The sequence below is a fragment of the Lissotriton vulgaris genome, chromosome 6 (genome assembly GCF_964263255.1).
Source record: "Lissotriton vulgaris chromosome 6, aLisVul1.2, whole genome shotgun sequence".
NCBI classification, from domain to species: Eukaryota; Metazoa; Chordata; class Amphibia; order Caudata; family Salamandridae; genus Lissotriton; species Lissotriton vulgaris.
In genome coordinates, this window is record NC_141694.1 from 719,660,122 (window position 1) to 719,680,781 (window position 20,660).

Here is a 20,660-nt window from a genome sequence, read left to right on the forward strand (position 1 = left end):
AGCAGAACCTAAAAAAAAATCTAAATCCAGTCTGGTGAGGAGTCTGCGAGATAAGTAAAATTTGACTTCTGAGACAAGGAAGGGTACATGCCTGCTAAAATAGTTAGGACAGGGGCCTGTTTCTGGTTCTTCAGTCACCCTCAGTATGCTTCTTGCATCCCTCAGAGACCCTATGCAGGCCATCTACTGGCTACTCAGGGACTCTTCAGCCTTCACGTAGTCCTTCTTAGTTGTCAGTTGAGCGGGACATCAGTCTGTCATCACATAACTCCTGAAGATGCTCATGGCCTATAAGCTGGACTTTACATTAAATCATCATCGAGCTCTTAAAGAACTACAACCAATCTTAACAAATCCAAAATGGAACATTAGACTGTCGGCCAGCTTTTTCTGAGCTCCATAGCCCATGCATCCCTGGGCACCTGCATTCACTCTGCAACTGGACATTTCACTTATATGCAGATCCTAGGTTGCAATCTTTTGGTCATTCAAAATGTGCTCAAAATCGCACAAGAACTAACATTCAATTTACTTTTAAAAAACAAAAAAATGGAATTCACAAGTTATTGTGCAGTTGGCCATCTATAACTTGTGCCCCTGTCATGCACTGCTTATGACCTCACATAATACATCACTTATGACATGTTCAAATTTTAAAATAGAAGGCAAGAATGTGCGTTAGGCTTTCTGAGGTGGTGACCTATCATCTTCTGCCTGGAAAATTAGCATTCATTTCAGTGTGTTAACAAGCTTATTTTATGGCAAGGGACAGTTTTAGTACTACTATTCTAATTATGATTTAATCTTTTCTGAAGTGCTTGTGAAGAAACAGATTTAAATCCTGCATTGGATACTAAAACAGCTGAAATTATGGGAGAATTATTTAAGCCTAAACAAAGTTTTGACATAGTTTATGCGCATCGACGCAATCTAAAATGCCTTTTGCATATCGTAGAAAAAGAATTTATAGAATCAATAGAGGGTAGACGAAGAGCAATCATGGCTAATGCTGCAAATTAATCTAGGATACCATCTTGGGCACTTCAGGAACCAGATCTCAAAACAAGGAGAAACCAAGCTGCTACTACCTAGGATTAGCAACATAGAGGAAAGCTGTGTATATTAAAGCGTTGGGCTGAGGCTCATGCACTTCATCAAGCGTTTTTCATAGGGATGGGTGCAGGATATGGCTGAAGGCTAGTACATGATAGGGGCACAGAGAATAGCTTCAGGACTGAACTGTAACTGGTGAATTTCAGTGGTTATGGGGCTTTTTAATGTTCGCTCATACCATATCCTATTCCTACATCTAGCTATAACATCACTTTAACATGGACAGACACCTAATACATTGGTTTGCATGCTCATTGTGAATCTGCACTGCATTCACACCCGTGCAATGTCGTTGGGAGGGAGACCTTGCTCATCTCTGAACAGACAGGGAATGGGCTGCCATTCACATTGCGCGCAACGCAAGCTTGCCACTAATACAATTTTGCATCATACACAGGGCCTACCTTACCACGCCAAAATTAATTGCTATTTCCACCGCACAGAAGCTACCTGCCCTTGCTGTCACTTGGTCGACGCAGACCAGCTCCACATGCTGTGGACCTTCCCATCCCTTCATCGCTACTGGCAAGGCGTCACATCTCAACCATCCACTTGCACAGGGCTTTCTCCATTGCACACTTGGGAAATAATGTCTTGTGGGCCTCTACCGCAGGGACAGAAAGCAGAGGGTCACCTCGCGCTTCCTCGATCTGTAATTGCTGACAGCCAAACCACCCGGCATTGGAATTCACCTTAACCCCCAGCACTAGCGGTTTGGAATAAATCCCCTATCGTATGAGCTCGGGCAGAAAGTGTCACACTACATAAGGAAGACAACTTAAGGTGCTGCACAAAAGTCCCATTGCCACCAATTGGGACGACATCCTGACTGATCTCCAGACTGCCACACAACATGCCACTGAGGCCCTACTAGAGGATGGTGAGGGAATGGCGGATGACCCATACTCTACCCAACCGCATGACTTTTAGGGGTAACCTGAGCTTTCCCTGCTCACTTGTTCCAGCACCCAAAGCTTGTGCTTTGACTAGTGTAACATATGTTCTCCCTACTAAACATGATGTGACTGTGGGATGGGCGGGTGCTGGATTGTATTTCTTTCTTCTCTTCAATTGTTTTATTATTTAAAACTGGAATTGTTTATTGAATTCACAATGCACATATTGTTGACCCGCTTGGCGTGTCACTATGTTCATATTGCATCTTACCTCCTGCATGGTTGAGCACAATCTGGCTGACGCATGCTGAAATATGGCTAAATTCTCACTGTATTGTCCAAGTGTTTAAAGCATAATCTGTAATACGTTAGAACACACTGCTTTCTGGGCGATACACTGCCTTTGTAACTGCAGCATGTCCTGTTTATTGTACGATTTTTCAACCTGCAGAAAAACAAAAAACTCAAACAGATTAAAAAAACAAACCAACAAAAAAACATGCCTTTAACATTTGTTTTTTCAGTGAGGGGGAAATAATATATATAGGCGGAGCCCGAAGTGAGTCAAGATGCCCCTGCACCCCCAGTGGTACTAAATAGCATATTATACTCAGCATGTCGCATACATGGTTTATTCATTGACATTTTATGTCATGTTTATCTTTTAATGTGTACTTGTTTTATCGCAGCCTCATTACTGGCTCCCATATAATTAAATGCAGTAGCTGATTATTGTGCTCCTACATATTTAATTAGCAAAATCCAGAAAGGTCAAAATGCTTTAGTGTCCGCCATAGCAACATTATTGATGTGACTTCTAGGCTGCATTACATCTGTTGGTTCCCAAATGAAGTCCAGAGTGATAGTCCGAGCTTCTCTATGACCCTGCCCTTACCATCTCCTAATGTTGCCTTTGTATTCAGACATAGTGGCAATTCTTCTCGCTAGCGCCGGCACACTTTGTTGGGAAGCTGTGTGCTCTTGAAATTCATTGTATTGTATTGTATGTTCAGGGTTTTGATATTTGTGCGCAGTTCTTAGAGCACTTGTCTGGCTTGGTGCAGTGCTGTTTACCCTTTTTTTTATTTTTTTTTATTTTTTTTATTGGGAGTTTTACTTTTCATGGTACATCGGTACACATCATTATTAATACATGATGACAGGTGCTTGCAGGCAGTTGAATGGTATCATTGCATTATAAAACAACCATCCCATCATATAACTTGCATCACGAGTAAGAGACGGCAAAATAAAATTGAAATTACACTCCAAGTGGACTATTACGAGCAATGGTAGGTTGTCTGGTGCCTGCATATGTGGGTTTCCACGAGGCGTGGGTTGATATTCAGTCCCCAGCTCTATCCCAGTACACTTCCTTTTATATTGGTCATGATTGTGTTCCAAATACAGATAATCCGACTATGTGGATGTCAGGGGAAAAATGTAGAACAGTTAACTGGGGGGGACGGGGGTCGGAGAGCCTATGGATTGTATCGTGGCAGTTATCTATTTTGTGGTTGATTATGGTTTGTCCATTAGGGAGCTGTGGTGTCAGCAGCGAGGGGAGAGGGGACCCCGAGGAGGGTTGCGTCTCCCATCACGGACCAGGGTGCTAGTTTGGTGGGGCCCTAATACACAGTCGGCCCTGCAGTGCTGTTTACCCAGTTGTTGTCTATGGTCAACTAATTTAGGCCTCGCGTCCAAACGGCCTTTTAAGAAAAAAGGCTATTTCCTTGATTTACAAGATGACAGCTGGGTAAATTAGCACAAAAGTGCAAAAGCACACAACTTCTAGATAGATTACTCTCTCTATGAATCTCCTTTCATGCAGAAGGAATTAGACCGTACTCAGATGAAAAGCTGTACCGCCAGGCTCCTAATAGGTATGCCAGTAAATGCAATCTCTGTAGCTCCTGTTTCTGCCTTAACTGAGAGAGATCAGAAACCGCATTTGGCAAGGCAATCCTTGGTACTGACTCTCACCTCTTGATGTGATGGTGCTTACAAGCAAGGTGTCGTCAGAATGAGTTACCATTGGTAGTGTTCTTTATGAATGATATGTATCTTGCGGATTTATCATCGCTCTTATCTTTACCTTCTGTTTTGGCATTGCAGTCTGTGGCATTGTTGTATCAACATTTTTCACGAAAAGTCTGGACGCACTCTCAGAACGGGGACAGTTCATATAGGGGATCTACAGGAAGTTACATACATAAGAAGAATATGGCTTCATCGTCCAGCTGGAGACCAGATTTAGAGGCTCTGACAAGGTTCCATGACTACTGGACTGCTTTCTCAAATATAAAACTGGGCTTTGTCAATTTTACTGACTCAAGTGGCTCAGTCAGCCAAGGCCTGCATGCTGTATCTTGTTTTCTTAACATGCTGCCTTCGCCCAGAGTTGGAGAATCTCTTACCAAGGCCTGAATGTCAAACATCTCCCCTACATGTACACAGTGTCTTGCAGCTAACTGCATTGCTAAGTGTAAAGATTATGACTGCCTCCAGACCATTTGATTTATGTAAATAGCTTTACAGAAACTCCTGGGCCATCAGTTCCAGGGTTGCTTTGCTAGCGGCAGGGCAGACCGGGAATGAGCAATACAGACACAGGGACCTTGTATACATTTTTCAAAAACACACTGATTCCTCATCCTTCCTTTGTGCACTGGATCAGGTATGTTTTGAAACTGTCGGATATTAATATGTGTTGTTTTGAAACTTGATGTTCGAGTGGCATTACCAATATAGCATGGCTGCCACCAGTCGAATGCGGATGGTGTATTGGAGAGGGACATCAAACCCGCAGGTTCATATTTCGTAGATTCGACCGCTGTTTGATTCAGCTCCACTCTCGTTTCCCGAATTTGAGTAAATTAAAATACATTTCTACTTGCACATTATAAGAGCTTCAAAATAAAGATATTCGTAGCTGTACCTTATGGATAATCTTAATTGTAGTAGCTAGTCAGAAATGCAGAATAATATCTCTTCAGTAAGATTTGAGGTTAACTTTTGCCTCTATAGTTTCTTACCATGATTGTTTTATTCTTCCATAGTTTGAAAAGAGGATTCTGCTTTTGAGGTGGTGTTGGGCGAAGTTGGTTATCTGATGAGGGTGCAGTTTGCTGAGGGTTGACGTTTTTATCGATACCACTGAAATCTGTATACAATTTTCAAAAAAAAAAAAAATAGATGAACATCACAGAGTGGATTCTGATTTTCCGAGCTCCACGTGACCTGTTCTGGTGTTGCTTCACCGGAGATGTAGGTTGTTAATTGTTTTTGAAGATGTGTTTCAATTGTTCACTGTTTGTTGAAAGAAAATAAAGACTGTGAAATATTGTATGTTTTATTGTCATTAACAAATTACAACTTTACTTCAGGGGCCGCTCAAACTTTTCTTTTGTACCTACACGTTTGTGATTTGAAACAAAATGGCGATCAGTTTCCCAGAACATTTTAGGTTTGTAGATATTAGTGCTATGCCGAAAGTAGAGGAGGCCTTTGTATTCCTCAACAATGATTGAAATAAAGGTCAACATTGAAGACCCTGGCAAAAAATGATCAGCAAAATTAGAAATGCATTCATTTCGTGTCTCACTCTGCATGCCATTCCAATTTAGGTTCTCTTTCTGTAACCATGAACCGAAGAATTTAATTACCTATAAGTCAATCTCACTTCTTAATGTCCCAACGGCTCCATTGTTACAGACTTCCATTGCAGCTGCTTGGTATGTGTGTTTATAAAAGCTTCAAGTACAAAGCTTTTAGCAAGAATGGAAAATGGATAAGACTCAGGATCCTTACCAATTACTCTTTCCATCTCAATCAGATGTATTATTTAGTACTGCTGAAAGCATCCGTTGTCTGCAGCACCATCATGTGATATCTATCTGCACGCCCTTTATTGCTCTGAAGGCAGTCAATAATGGAGACGAAAATCTTTTCAAACGAATCATTAGTATATGCGTGTGTGTACAGGATCAAAAGTAAGGTATGCGAAGAGGGACAAAATAACCTGGTATCCGTTTTTCCTTGCATTTTTAGACGGAAGCCTGGGCAAAAAACAGAATTGCTTTGATGATTTCCAGAGTGCTGCAGAATACCTCGCCAACGAAGGGTACTCGTGCCCTAAGAAGATCACGATCAATGGAGGTTCCAACGGAGGCCTTCTCGTGGGTATGAACTGCTTGTTTTTTTTAATTCCAACATTCTTCTCTTTTGTTGGGTGTAATTGCATTTTCTTATTTATAAAATGTTGTACCTACCTACACGGTGCTCATTGCAGTTCCATGTGGAACACCACAGGGGTGGGCAAAACAATGTCAGGGTCGATTTTCTTTTTTTAATTATAGCCTTTTAAAATTGGGAACACAAATAAGTTATTTATACTTGTTTTATACTACACCAGAATTCCCATGACAGCTTGTGGCATTCAGTAGCGATCTACAGATTTCCAATACGAAAAACTAGTCCATAAAGGCTGGGGGACTTCCCCATGATTGGCCATACTGGGGCTAGTGTTACTGGGCAAAAAGAAGGGGCCACATATGATAGGGCAGAGGAAGGACGCTTAGATTTTCTAAATCTACACCTTGTTTTTGTTGATCTGATCAACCGTTCTCCAACCACTTAAGTAGGACTGTACATTCATATCAACCCGATTGGCTGATCGGCAATTAATTTGATTACCTGAAGCTTACCAGCTCCCTCAACTAGTAGTCCACTAAAGCCATTGGCCACTCATTCCTTTGTTGCTGTGGTACTTCTAAAAGATGCTGCATTGCCACTGGAATCTAATGCTGTAGTCCCGTAATATCCCCGAAAAGGTAATGCCCCTGCCACCCATCTCTGACCAAGTTACTGCAGAAAAAGGCCACAATTACCTGAAAGGTGTTATACCATCAAGGTACTAATACAAAAATAATGAGAGAGGAGCCTACTGTTAAATTATAATGAGTGCAATTGCATTGGTGAGGGATTGTAAGGTCCCTCCCAATACAGTATATGAGAAGGGGAATGAAGTGACTTGGTCAGTGGTGTGCATGATGTTATTAAAAAGGTAAATGTGACCCGGGTGCCTTCTCCTGTTGATCGTCTTAGGCAGTGGCAGCACTATAAATGCCCTAATAGGGGGGAAAAGAATAACAGACGGATATCCTGTCTCATCAGCAGGTGGTCTGGTGGCCCACATGAGCAAAACCTGAAGTTTACCTATCCTAAAGTATTCTGAGAGAATGAGACGGAGCACCAAGTGAAACCAGACCCCACGGACGCGGTGAAACTGACATAAGCAGTTACGGGAGGGACCATGACTATTTAGCACGCATTCCCAGATGGTGATGTGCAGGTACGAAAGACTACAGCAGCCACTTGGCATGAGTGATCAACAAGCAAGGTGTTGCAAGGTCCCACATTAGCCCCGACAAAGTTGCCGGAGTAATAGTAGACAACGAAACGTGTTGGCCCATATTGTTGTAAATGGCCAAGTAGATGCCGTTTTTATTTGTGGACACTTACCGCATTGAGTAAATCTCCTATGCAAGTAAGCGGTACCTCCTTTTAATTGAGGATTGCACCTCCTCTTTTTTGTTCTTTGTGGGACTTGGTGGGCATTCAGTGACTCTTGCACGGATAGTGCTGTCTTCACTCATTTTGTCATTGATTTCTCAGCTCAGAGTAATCTCTTGTCTTTCACCTTTTCTTCCAATTGGAAAGCTACCGGTGATGATCGTGTGGGCATACTGGCAAACATATGCCAGCAGCCCCCTTTTAGTGTTACTAACGTGAGGTGCTTTCCAATCTGTCACACGTTTTTTCCCAAGATTGTATGGTGTTTTTTTTTTCTAATTTTTAAGGCTTGTTGAAAACTGTGGTGCATGATGATCAATATACGTTTTGAACAGTAGAACATACAGGCAAGTGACAATTGTACTGTCTTGTAAGGGTAATACGCATCCCTGGTCCTTTGAATTACAAGATACGATTCTTAGTAGGTCAGGTCTTTTTGAGATACGTTGACAGATTGGGACAGCACTAGAAGAGGATTCAAAGTTTTTAATAGAACTAGAGTGCCGTCAGTGGGTGGTCTTGTGGGGTGAAGTCATTCTTTCCTTTCCTGTGGGCAGAATGGCTCCGGGCTTGGCCGGCCCCATGGAACCTATAACCCATGTAGAACAACAGTTAGTGAGCAAGTCGTGGTTCACCATTAGAACAACCACCTCCTTTGGTGGCATGGGTACCTTTTCAGTCCCTTAGCAATGCTTCAGGTGATAAAGTCCCCCATCCTTGCGACTTGCCAGGCCCCAGTCTAGATGTCCTAGAGGTCTCCATCATAGTTAGCCAGTCCTTTGTTTTAGATTATCTAAGAGGGAAGAGAAGGAAGTATTCCGATCAACAGGATACACAGACTTACTCTCACTTCCATAAAGGGCAGCTCCCACTTGCCCTAGTGTTGTCTGCACCCCGAATTAGGAACCAAATCCTCAGGTCTTTGTTCTTGTGGAATAGTAGCCCAAACACCCTTTTGTAACCCAGTGTAGGAGAATTAACATAGTGATTTGCTGTTAGTGATTTTTTGGGAACCATAGGTGGTGTTCTACTTGGGCCTTAGTGTTGTATCAAGGTTGGATTGAAAATAATTTCCAGGGTGTAATCTGCACTGCATAAATTATTTTTTGGGGCCATTAGCATACTCCTATTTACCAGCACACGATGCACCACTTTAGGACCTTTGCTCCTGGGGACCTGGAGCCGTGGTCTGACTCATGGCTCCCATGGGGTACAAGAAAGTTGCAGATATAGTAAGAGACAGGTAAGTCTGTATAGCGCGTAGGAGTGACAGGGTTCTTCAAGAAGCATATTGTTAAAAATGTATTTGTTTGCAGAAAAGATGGTTTTGAATACTGATTTAAAGAGATCCAGTGAGGGAGCAGATGCATCATGGGTTGAATAACATTCCAGTAGTCAGACGCAGGGTCAATAACGAAGTTAATCTAAAAATGAGGGCTTAATCCCCGGAAATTTAACAAAATCTTATGATGAGTAAAACACTGAACACCTAGATCTGTAATAAAGTAGTATTTATAAAAGTACAATATTCTGTGCACTCCGATTAATAGTTTAGTTCTATCTTGGTATTGCTGCTGATAAAAGTTAAGTCATAATTTTCAAGGGAGGATCATCTTGTCTTGGAATGGTGATCATGCAGATAAATTTGCCATGTGGAATTGATTGCTCAGAGACAACCTGCGAGTAGGACTTGTATTAACGCAGATGTATGATGGTCAAAATGGAGAATTAAATTTCATCAGCATGGAACTGATAACCAAAACCAAAAAAAGAGAATTATATGTCATCAATATGGTGTATATATATATATATATATATATATATATATATCTATCTTCAACTCGTCGTAAAAGTGCCTAGTTGCACTAACGGGTTTGCAGACATCTAAATACGCCGACGCCAGTCTTCGATTTCAAAAGTGCTTTATTTTTTCGTGGTGGTGCAAGCCATCAGACGCGTTTCGGACATAGCATCCTTGCTCACTGATGGGGAGAGTGCGGGCCGCCGCCATTAAATACAAGTCATACATTTACAAAGCGCGCCATTTGTCAGGATTGTACAACAACAAAGACATAGGACTGTGTGGCTGTAAAAGTAATACATAATGGTGTTAAAAGTGGGCGCCATTTTAGAACTTGTTCGTTGTTCTGACTTATACATGTATATCACATTGAAGTTTCATCAAAATGAAATATTGTTGCCGCATTGGCTTGAAATAATCATAAAATGCTCAAATGCTAAATGTTGCTCATGTAATGACACGTTTTGTTTGACTCTATATTAGAATGCAAATGAGATCGTACACAATCTAATTTTTGTGGGTTTGTCACTAGATGTGTCTCATTGGGACAAATTTCATTTACTGTACAAATACATTTTTACACCTTTCCAATAAAAAGTCACTCAATGTTTGACTACAAAACTATTTACATATAGCGTGCAACCACTCTTCAAAATATGTGTTCAATTGATCTCTAATAGTCTGAGTTCATTTGTATATATAACTATTGAGCGTGACAACTTAATGTTGGCAATAATATTTTAGATACATTATCGGTAAGTTTACTGATATTGTATAACATTAATACATGACGGGCAACAAAGCTTTTTTCCCCCCTCCAACAATTGACGTACCGTATCTGTAATTTGATTACAGATTTGTGCAAATCATGGTCTTAGGCGGGCATGCTTGTATTATTAAAGTGACGGTGCTCGTAAGTGATAGGTGCAGATATGGACATTCATACAGTTTATTAAGAGTGTCCTTGAGGTGGTGTGAAGTGTTTAGTGCTAAGAAACATAAATATTGGTTCATATAAGTTAAAAAACAATCAATTTCCTTCCTGCCATCGGTAAAGCAAAGATGTTCAAGAGATAGGACAAACTTCATATTTTAAGGAGATACTGAAATACAGAATTTGTGGTGATGTTGGTAGGGGGTTGAATATCGTAAAGATCCTATAATGTTTATGAGGTGAATTTACACAGTTATTGTTAAAACATTATGTTATAGGAAATTGTGAAGATCTTCCCCCATGTTTAAACCTCCCGGGGCTTTGCTGTTTAACAGTACAATGTATTTTGATTCTAGCTGTCTGAGACGTTTCTCATTGTCCCCCCCCCCTCTCTTGCTCGGGTTGACAGCGTCGATAACAAAATACTTTAGATGGTTAAGGTTCTGTTCATGAACATTCTGAAAATGCAGAGCTACCGGGTAGCTTTGGTCAGCATTGACTATGGCCCTAAGGTGTTGCAGGATGTGCATGTGAATGGGTAGTTTCGTGCTTCCAACATAGGTTAGGTCACAACTACATTTTAAAACATATACCGCCAGTTTGGTGCGGCACGTGTAGTGTGCCTTCAATGTAATGGGCATGTTATCAAATGGGCTAGGGAAGGAGGTCGTATTTATCCCAAATGTACATGCCCTACATGAACTGCAACGAAAAAACCCTTTGCGTGGGGACAGCCAATTGTCATCTTTGAGTGTTTCAGGGCTACTCACCACTAAATCATTGCGCATCGCATAGGCACGTTTGTAAGTGACTGTGGGGGTGATGGGCCATTGCTGTTTGACCAATTAAGTTATTTGGCGTGCTTGACGGCTGAATCCTGTAATGAGGCGTATGGTTTTATTATCATTGCCTTCTGTTACTGAATGTGGGGCTTTCCTTTTAGGATCAAGGAGATCTGAGCGTTCAATGCGGTTGGCCTTGGCCATACTCGCATCTAGTTTTTTCTCATTGTACCCTCTGGCCATTAGTCTACTTTTACACTCTTGTTGGTGCTTGTCTATAAGCTCAGGGGTGCTGCAAGATCTATGGATCCTTAGGAATTCCCCATAAGGGATGGCAGTGATAGTGTGCTGAGGATGAAAACTATTTGCATGCAAGATCGTATTGCCTGCTGTTGTCTTTCTAAACAGACTAGTTGTTATTTTGTTATCATTATATTGATTTGCACGTCTAGAAAAGTTGCCTCATGTTCACTTATATTGGCTGTAAAATTCAGGTTCAATTGGTTGTCATTGATGTCTTTGACAAATTGCCTTGCCTGTTGCATAGTACCTCGCCATATTAAGAAAACATCATTGATATATCTCCAATATCTTGTGACATGGATTTTCCAACTAACAGCGTGCTGTACCTTGAGGACACGTTCCTCCCACCACCCCCACGTGGAGCCTCGCGTAGGTAGGGGAGAAGCATGCCCCCATAGCCACCCCTCTAAGCTGTTTGTAGACACTGTTATTAAATGAGAAAACATTGTTGTTTAAACATCTGTCAATCATAGTTATTAGCATTTTGTTGTGTTGGTACAGTTCTATGGGGCGTTGATCTAAAAAATACTTGACTGCCCTAATGCCATCGGCATGTACTATGCTAGTATACAGTGTCGATATGTCCATAGTCACAAGTAGGAGTTCATCAGACCAAGTGCATTGATTTAAGAGATACAAAAATTCCGTAGAGTCTTTGATGTAAGCTGGTAAGGAGATAACAAAGTCTTGTAAGTAAAAGTCTATTTATTTAGAAGTGTTCTCAAAAGTGCTGTTGATGGCTGACACTATGGGCCGACCCGGCACAGGTGTCTGTTGTTTATGCATTTTTGGAACAAAATATATATTCGGCATCACAGGGTGAACTTTGTGTAGAAATTTGAGCTCGTCCTTGGATATTAGGCCATCACGTTTCCATTGGTATAGTTCTTTTGCATATGCTTCTTGAATTTGTTTGTTAATTTTGAAATCGATTTTAGTATAACAGAGTTCATCATTGAGGTGACGATGGGCTTCCTCTATGTATTCTTGTTTTCCCCAAAGAACAATGTTGCCGCCCTTATCTGATTGATTGATGATGATGACTTTGTGGTCTTTTTTTAACTTTTTCATCAGGTTGTTATATGGGCTTAATTGAAGATTGGGCGATTTGTGCTGCTTCATTGTTTTGATTTGGAGTTTTTTGAGTTCCTCTGTTATTCTATCCGCATAGATGTCTATAGCGTCTCTGGGCATACTGGGATTAAACGTTGATGGTGGTTTGAATGGACTATTGCATCGTCTGTAACCTTACGTATTTGATCTCCTCTGCCAGAGTTAATTGGCCCAGATCCCCTCTCTTTGAACCCGGGGTGCTGTCATCGGATTCGTCCCCACTTGGGACTAGGCTGGTATCTGATCCCGATGGATTGGAATCACTTGCTTCTACTGCAGTTTGGTGTTTCGGGTTTTTTGGTTTGGTTACTGCAGCACCTTTTTGTTTGCGCAATTGATCGTATTTGCGCGCAAACGTATAGATCTGCCCCAGTTGGTAATCCTGCTCATCGCGTGCGAATTTATATGCCTTGCTTGTTTTGATCGTGTTTTCTTGTTTTTTAAGACGTTCTTTCATTTCTTTGGTAGTTTGATCAATGTTCGCTTTGTCCTTTTTATAGTCGTCCTTCTTCAATTCCTCGTTGATTCTAGTGATCTCATCCAGATTTGTTTGGCGATCAATTTTTGCGTACTTGACTAATAGGCATAATAGCCGCATTGAGGCTTCCAAGTTGCTTTCTGCCCAGTCCTTGAGTAGTAGTGGGTTGGGGTTTTCAAAACTTGGGACGAGCATAATTCGCAAGCCGCGAGGTACCCTCCCCACTTCATGATATTTCTCCAGTGAGCGTATTTCCCACCATTTGGTGAGCTCACCTCGGCTGTTTTTCTCCAGCTCTTTCATCAATTTTTTGATTTCAGTGTCATTGTTAACAATGTTATTTTTTTTGGGCTTGTCCCCTTGCTTTATTTTTGGCAGGTTTAGGAATAGTTCCTCAAATGCCTCCTCTCTCTCCCGCTCTTCTGACATTGCACCACACTGTTATTTCAATATGGAAAATCTGTGGGTGCTAGTATTTCGTTACACCCTCGTTGCTGGCTTTATCGACACCTCCCCAACCTGCTTGTCTATCTGATGCGGTTTTGCTCACCGTGCATGCCGCCTTCGGGTTTTGGTCCTCCGACTTCCTCGTGGGCTGCACTCGTTCGGTGTTTAGCCGGTTTTTTCCGTGACGTGCAGGGGGCTGATCCTTGTTGCTCCAAACCGGAGCAAAAACTCCTTCCTTGGTCCGACCTGTGATCCGCCAACTTCGTGGTGGAGGGGTCTGCAAGTATCGGGAACCGACCTCGTCCCGATGTATGTGAATCTCCAACTCGTCGTAAAAGTGCCTAGTTGCACTAACGGGTTTGCCGACATCAAAATACGCCGACGCCAGTCTTCGATTTCAAAAGTGCTTTATTTTTTCGTGGTGGTGCAAGCCATCAGACGCGTTTCGGACATAGCGTCCTTGCTCACTGATGGGGAGAGTGCGGGCCGCCGCCATTAAATACAAGTCATACATTTACAAAGCGCGCCATTTGTCAGGATTGTACAACAACAAAGACATAGGACTGTGTAGCTGTAAAAGTAACACATAATGGTGTTAAAAGTGGGCGCCATTTTAGAACTTGTTCATTGTTCTGACTTATACATGTATATCACATTGAAGTTTCATCAAAAATTAAATATTGTTGCCGCATTGACTTGAAATAATATATATATATATATATAACATGTGATCATGTGATTGGCTGGCCGAAAATATATATATTACCTACTGGCGGTCGCCAGTAGGTAGTTATAGTTAGGATAATTTTCAATGTTAAATCTCAACATTCTATTTTGAATAACTTTGGCGCCGGTTGACGAATCTGCCTGAAATTTTCAGGAAAATGGTCTCATGGCGGTCCGGTCCTTCCCTGAAAGTTTGGGGGGGATTCGTCAAGCGGGGGCCGAGATAAAAGGGGGGTCCCAAAACGCGTTTTCCCCATGTTAATTTCCATAGGGCGGTCGATTTCACTTTTAGCCCGAACGGCTGAATGGATTTCCACCAAACTTGGCAAAATTGTAGGGACTGGTAGCCCGATGTGCCTTTGCTATGTCTCAAGATATGTGCTCCAGTGGATTTTGAGTAATTTAGGTTCAAAAAAATATATATATCTATAGCCGCGCTCCCGTGCGCGCACGGGAGTGCGCTCCAGGCGCGACACGCGACTTGCGCGCAGGAAGCTGATTGGATCTCAGTTGTCTGTAAACATTCTAAACAGTGCGGAGCGGCCGCCATCTTGTGTCTCGGTAAAATCGAGACACAAGGGGTTTGAAAAAAAAAGGGGCAAATGACCATAAGGGGGAAGAGTAGACCCCCTCTGACCCCCTAGGTTTGATGTAGGGACTAAAATAGGGTCCTGCAGGGCATTAAAAATTTTTTTTCGTTTTGCGCGGGGATATGCGCTCTCCCGTGCGCGCACGGGAGTGCGCTCCAGGCGCGACACGCGAATTGCGCGCAGGAAGCTGATTGGATCATAAGGGGGAAGAGTAGACCCCCTGTGACCCCCTAAATCCAGGACTATATTTATGAAGGCCTTGCGCTGTTAGTTTTGCGCTTCCTGTGCGTCAATTTTTGTGACGCACCAGCGGTGTAAAAAAATGCGCATTGTTATGCAATATTTAAAAAGTGACGCATCTATCTAGATGCGTCACTTTTTAAATATAGTGCAACGAGGTACATTTTATTACACTGCTGGTGTTATGCGTCACTTTTCTGTGCGCACTCCTTATGACGTTCCAGATGTGTCATATTTAATGTATGACGAATCATGTTGCAGATACAATATGGCGCAGAGTTTTAAAAAGTGACCCATGTACCTAGATGCGTCACTTTTTAAAAATAGCGTCAGGTATAATGTATGCAGAGGGGGTGTTCTCCCGCAAAAAGCTTTGTAATAGCGACGCAGTGAAATCTTTGAGATTTCACTGCGTCAGTTTTAGGATGCTGTTGCGTCAAAATCTTGTGCCTGCTTTACAGCAGGTGTTAGACTGAGGCAAGACCTTTCATATGCTGCTTTCCCCATTTGAAAGGACACATTACTGGAGTTGCGTCACTTTTGTGACGCACTCCAGCAATGCGTTACTTGGAATGTCATAAGGAGTGCGCACAGAAAAGTGACGCATTGCACCAGTAGTGTAAAAAAATGTGTTGCGTTGCGTTATATTTAAAAAGTGAGGTATCTAGGTAGATGGGTCACTTTTTAAAATCAAGCGCCACATTATATCTGCGTGAGGTATAATGCATGCAGAGGGGGTGTTCCCCCACAAAAAGCTTTGTAATAGCGACGCAGTGAAATGTTTGAGATTTCACTGCGTCACTTTTAGGATGCTGTTGCATCCTTTAAATATAGTGCAACGAGGCACATTTTATTACACTGCTGGTGTGATGCGTCACTTTTCTGTACACAGTCCTTATGACATTCCAGATGTGTCATATTTAATGTATGACGAATCATGTTGCAAGGAGTTACAGATACGTCAGTATTTCTGACATATGTGTAAACATAAAAGTGATGCGAGGCCGGCGCAAAATTTTGACGCAATAGCATCCTAAAAGTGACGCAGGGAAATCTCATAGATTTCAGTACGTTGTTATTACCAAGCTTTTTGCGACGGATTGCCCCCTCTGCATACATTATACCTGATGCAGATACAATATGGCGCAGAGTTTTAAAAAGTGACCCATGTACCTAGATGCGTCACTTTTTAAAAAATAGTGTCAGGTATAATGCATGCAGAGGGGGTGTTCCTTGCAAAAAGCTTGGTAATAATGACGCAGTGCGTCACTTTTAGGATGCAGTTGCGCCAAAATCTTGCGCCTGCTTCACAGCAAACCTTTCACATGGTGCTTTTTCCATGTGAAAGGACACATTACTGGAGTTGCGTCACTTTTGTGACGCACTCCTGCAATGCGTTACTTTTGTGTTTAGAGATATGTCAGAAATACTGACATATCTGTAACTCCTTGCGAATTGATTAGTCATATATTAAATATGACATATGTGGAATGTCATAAGGAGTGCGTCCAGATAAGTGACGCATCGCTATTTTCACGTAGCGATGCGTCACTTTTCAGAAATGAGGCCTCCAGTTTATTCACTGTGTCATAAATTTCTTTTCTAACACTCACCTTCTTTCAGTCCTCCTACTTCACTTCCTTTCACCTCTCATACCTTTCTGTTCTTTCTTACTCATTCTCCTTTCAATTATCAATGCACTATATTTCACTTACTCTTCATTTTTTAAGATTATAGCTCTTTGATGAGAATTGGAGGTAGTTCTGAAAAGAACTTTTGGTTTTCTTCTTTTAACTGAAGAGGAACAAAAACAGGGAATAGAAACTGCTCAACAGGAGCAAAAAGAAAAGAAAAAAATTAGGGGTGGGAAGGGCAGTGATGGTTCTCTAATGCCCGAACCATGAGCAGGACACTTTGCTCCCCATAGGTGAGGAGTTGATTGCAGTATCTGCATCTGACGACCCCATGGTTGAATGCAGGTTGGATGTTTGCTACCTGCCCCTGAGATTGTTCTCTTCCAGAAGAAGTTGCTCCTCCTGTTGATGTAGAGGCCCCACCTCTGGGAACCTCCTGTGCCAGAGCCCTGACACTTTCTCGGGCAAAATTCTGGGGGTGCCTGGTCTCCACATGGCGAATCATAGTGAAGTTGCCAAAAGAGTATTTTTTTTGGGGGTTACCCCTTGACAGGACCTTTTTGCAGATCCTGCACTCTACTTTTGGTGCATTCACCTTCTTCTGGTCTGCTGGGAATTTAAAGAATTTCCAAATGAAATGTCCCTTCACCTTTGGGGTAGGTGGCTCTTCATCAATGAAGTCATCTTCACTGCTGGATGATCTGGCAGCCATGATGAATCCAGGAATATGGAGCAGCAAAAAAGGCAGGTCTTTCAGTCACAAAAGTGAAAGAAGAAGTGAAGGAAATGGGTGGGGATTTCATTCATTGTAAAAAAAAACTGTTAGCAACCAATGAAAAGTGTTATTTTAGGGTCACATGACCTGACGCGCTTACGATGCGCGCTCGGGTGCACTTCCGGGTGCGTTTACGCAGCGCGATCGTAGGCGCTTCCGGGGCGCACACGTGGCGCGATCGTAGGCGCTTTTGCGTGCGTTTAGGCGCCGCGCACGTATGCGCTTCCGAGGGCACGTACGTTGCGCGCCGAAGTGACGTCATCAATCTTTAATAGAAATGCATAATCATTTTCCATATTAAAGAAAACAAATTTTATTTGTATGGTACGAAATGTTTTGCATTATTATTAACTTTTCATTCATATTTTTTTTTCACGAACGACAGTTGCGCTCTGGGTGCGCTTTCAGATGAGCGCACGGAGAAGCTTACAGGAGAGCTTAGCTGAAAGCTTCCCCGAGCGCGCACCCAGAGCGCAAAAAAAAAAAATTATAAAAAAAATGAATACTTAAAAAAAACAGCAAATTGTAAAAAAAAAAAAGGTTAGAAACTCGATATACAAAGGAATTAGCATTTAAAAAACCTATGAAATACACTGAAAAAACCATAGGTTTCACACCAGTTATAGTTAGGAATTAGCATTTAAAAAACCTTTGAAATTCACTGAAAAAACCATAGGTTTCACACCAGTTATAGTTAGGAATTAGCATTTAAAAAACCTATTAAATTCACTGAAAAAACCATAGGTTTCACACCAGTTATAGTTAGCTGGAAATTTTACTGATATAAAACCATTGAAATTCCCACGTTATAGTTAGTCGGACTCACTATAACTTGCGCGTGCAATGCACTGCTGATGACGTCACATATTACATCACTCATGACATGGTCAGTGACATCACTCATGACATCACTGATGACACCATCCTTGTGACATAGTGACAGACCTCCTCTCAGTGTAAAGTAACCCTTGAGACACATATTCAAAAATAGAAACTGAAATTTTTAAAAAATGGACATACCTATATCAGTTACAACAAGCAATTCTGTACTTCCACTATCTATATACTCATCCACTCATTCACCAACAGTTCTATATAGTCACTCATACATATACTCACTCATCATATAAAGAGATACACCTATACATTCTGTTACACACCGACATTCATCCAAAAGTTACTCACACACATATTCACACGTGCAAATAAACTATTGAACAACCATTTATTTGAAAATAGAGTTATACACACACTTCCACCTTACTTCTATTGAAAATTACACATATTTATTCTCTTAAACAATCACTTATAGAAACACATACTTATTTAAACAGGAAATCTTACAATCTCTTACTCTCACATATACTCAGTTATATACATCAATATTCATATATACTAGATTAAAACATATGTAGTTACTGATAAAGACACTAGTGAGACAGTCATTCACTCACTAACAAACACATATAGACACTCATCCACCCATACAGTCCTGTACATATGCTGTCTTCAAAACACATACAAACAAAGAGTCAGTCACTCATGCATCTATGTGCTAAGTAATACCTCCACCAAACCATATAGACACTCATACTAATACTAATAAAAATATCAAATAACCCATATACATACGCATGTAGCTACTTATCAACACATGTAGCCACTTATACACAAAGTGAAACACTAATATATGTATTTAAATATTTAAACATAACTCACTAATATTTATTTTTCAGAAAGACACATATTCACTGGATGGTGTCATCAGTGATGTCATGAGTGATGTCACTGACCATGTCATGAGTGATGTAATATGTGACGTCATCAGCAGTGCATTGCACGCGCAAGTTATAGTGAGTCCGACTAACTATAACGTGGGAATTTCAATGGTTTTATATCAGTAAAATTTCCAGCTAACTATAACTGGTGTGAAACCTATGGTTTTTTCAGTGAATTTAATAGGTTTTTTAAATGCTAATTCCTAACTATAACTGGTGTGAAACCTATGGTTTTTTCAGTGAATTTCAAAGGTTTTTTAAATGCTAATTCCTAACTATAACTGGTGTGAAACCTATGGTTTTTTCAGTGTATATATATATATTTCCTCACAAAGCAGACAAGATGGTTTGCTCAGAAATTAAGAGGCACACGCAGAGTGAAGATATAAAGCTGGAAATGCTTTATTCAGTGCTTTCAGTCCCTCTCCCCTCCATTTCGACAGACGCGTTTCGCCTCGCGGCTTTTTCAATGTTGACTACCCTTGTGTGTAACAACCATTTTAAACCCACCCTTCGTCTCCCTAGCCATGGAGACAGACAAAGGACATGATTAATACCAACCAGACATCAGTTTAGTGGCGGCCATCTTGCAGTGGGTTAAAAATGCAATAAATTCATTTGATATTTAGAAAAGTGCAAGTGCTCAAAACGGAAATCAATAGTAAATGTAACCTAATAATCCATTCACATGATGCAAATATATTCATGTAAAAACAGGTTTTACAATTGTTTAGCGGCAACCAATTTTCGGCCATAAACATAACCTATTATATCGTTTACTGTTTCAGCAGACAACATAATCGATACCATTTTAAAGTTCGAAAAATTATAGAACAATATACCACAGTATCAATATGCATTTCAGCCTGCTGAAATGACAGAATTGAGCCCTGAATGGGCAATTAATCCTCAAATATACATAAGTATATATCCAGCAAGAAATATCACTTACAGTACATTACCAATTCAACATAAGAATTCATATAAAGTGATAACAATGTGTGAGGCTGTTAAGAGAAATAAGGGAATCAATCAGTTAATGTGTGAACACATTTTTTTCTTTCTTTTCTCTTATATTGACTGAGTTATCTCTCTCTATGTCACATTATCGTGCTTGATAGATATCTGAACAACACAGCCGTGCTGATGTGAGTTAGTCCAGATGTGTCCAAAGCTCTTCATCATTATTGAGTCCAGCCGGACTCATGCTCTGGAGTTCTATTATATAGCGGGACTCTTTGGCTCTAAGTTTTTTCAATCTGTCTCCCCCTCTCTCATGTTTTTCTACCCCATCGATACAGTAAAATTGCAACAGATCCCTATTGCTTTGATGGTACAGTTCAAAATGTCTGGCGACAGGGTAGGTGGGGTCCTTATTCGAGATAGCGCGCATATGTTCTAATATGCGCTTTTTGGTAGGGTTTTTAGTACTACCAATATATCTCTTTTTACAGGGACAGACGAGGCAATACACAG

At 41.1% G+C, this 20,660-nt stretch overlaps 1 protein-coding gene across 1 annotated transcript in view; it reads left to right on the forward strand.

Annotated features, from left to right (window-relative positions):
- The window catches only part of PREP (prolyl endopeptidase), a 721,276-nt gene that overhangs the window by 675,249 nt on the left and 25,367 nt on the right, over window positions 1-20,660 (forward strand). Inside the window, exon 13 of the mRNA XM_086926706.1 lies at window positions 6,060-6,191. Within this exon, the coding sequence (XP_086782832.1) occupies window positions 6,060-6,191 (132 nt within the window). The remainder of the gene's footprint in view (window positions 1-6,059; window positions 6,192-20,660) is intronic.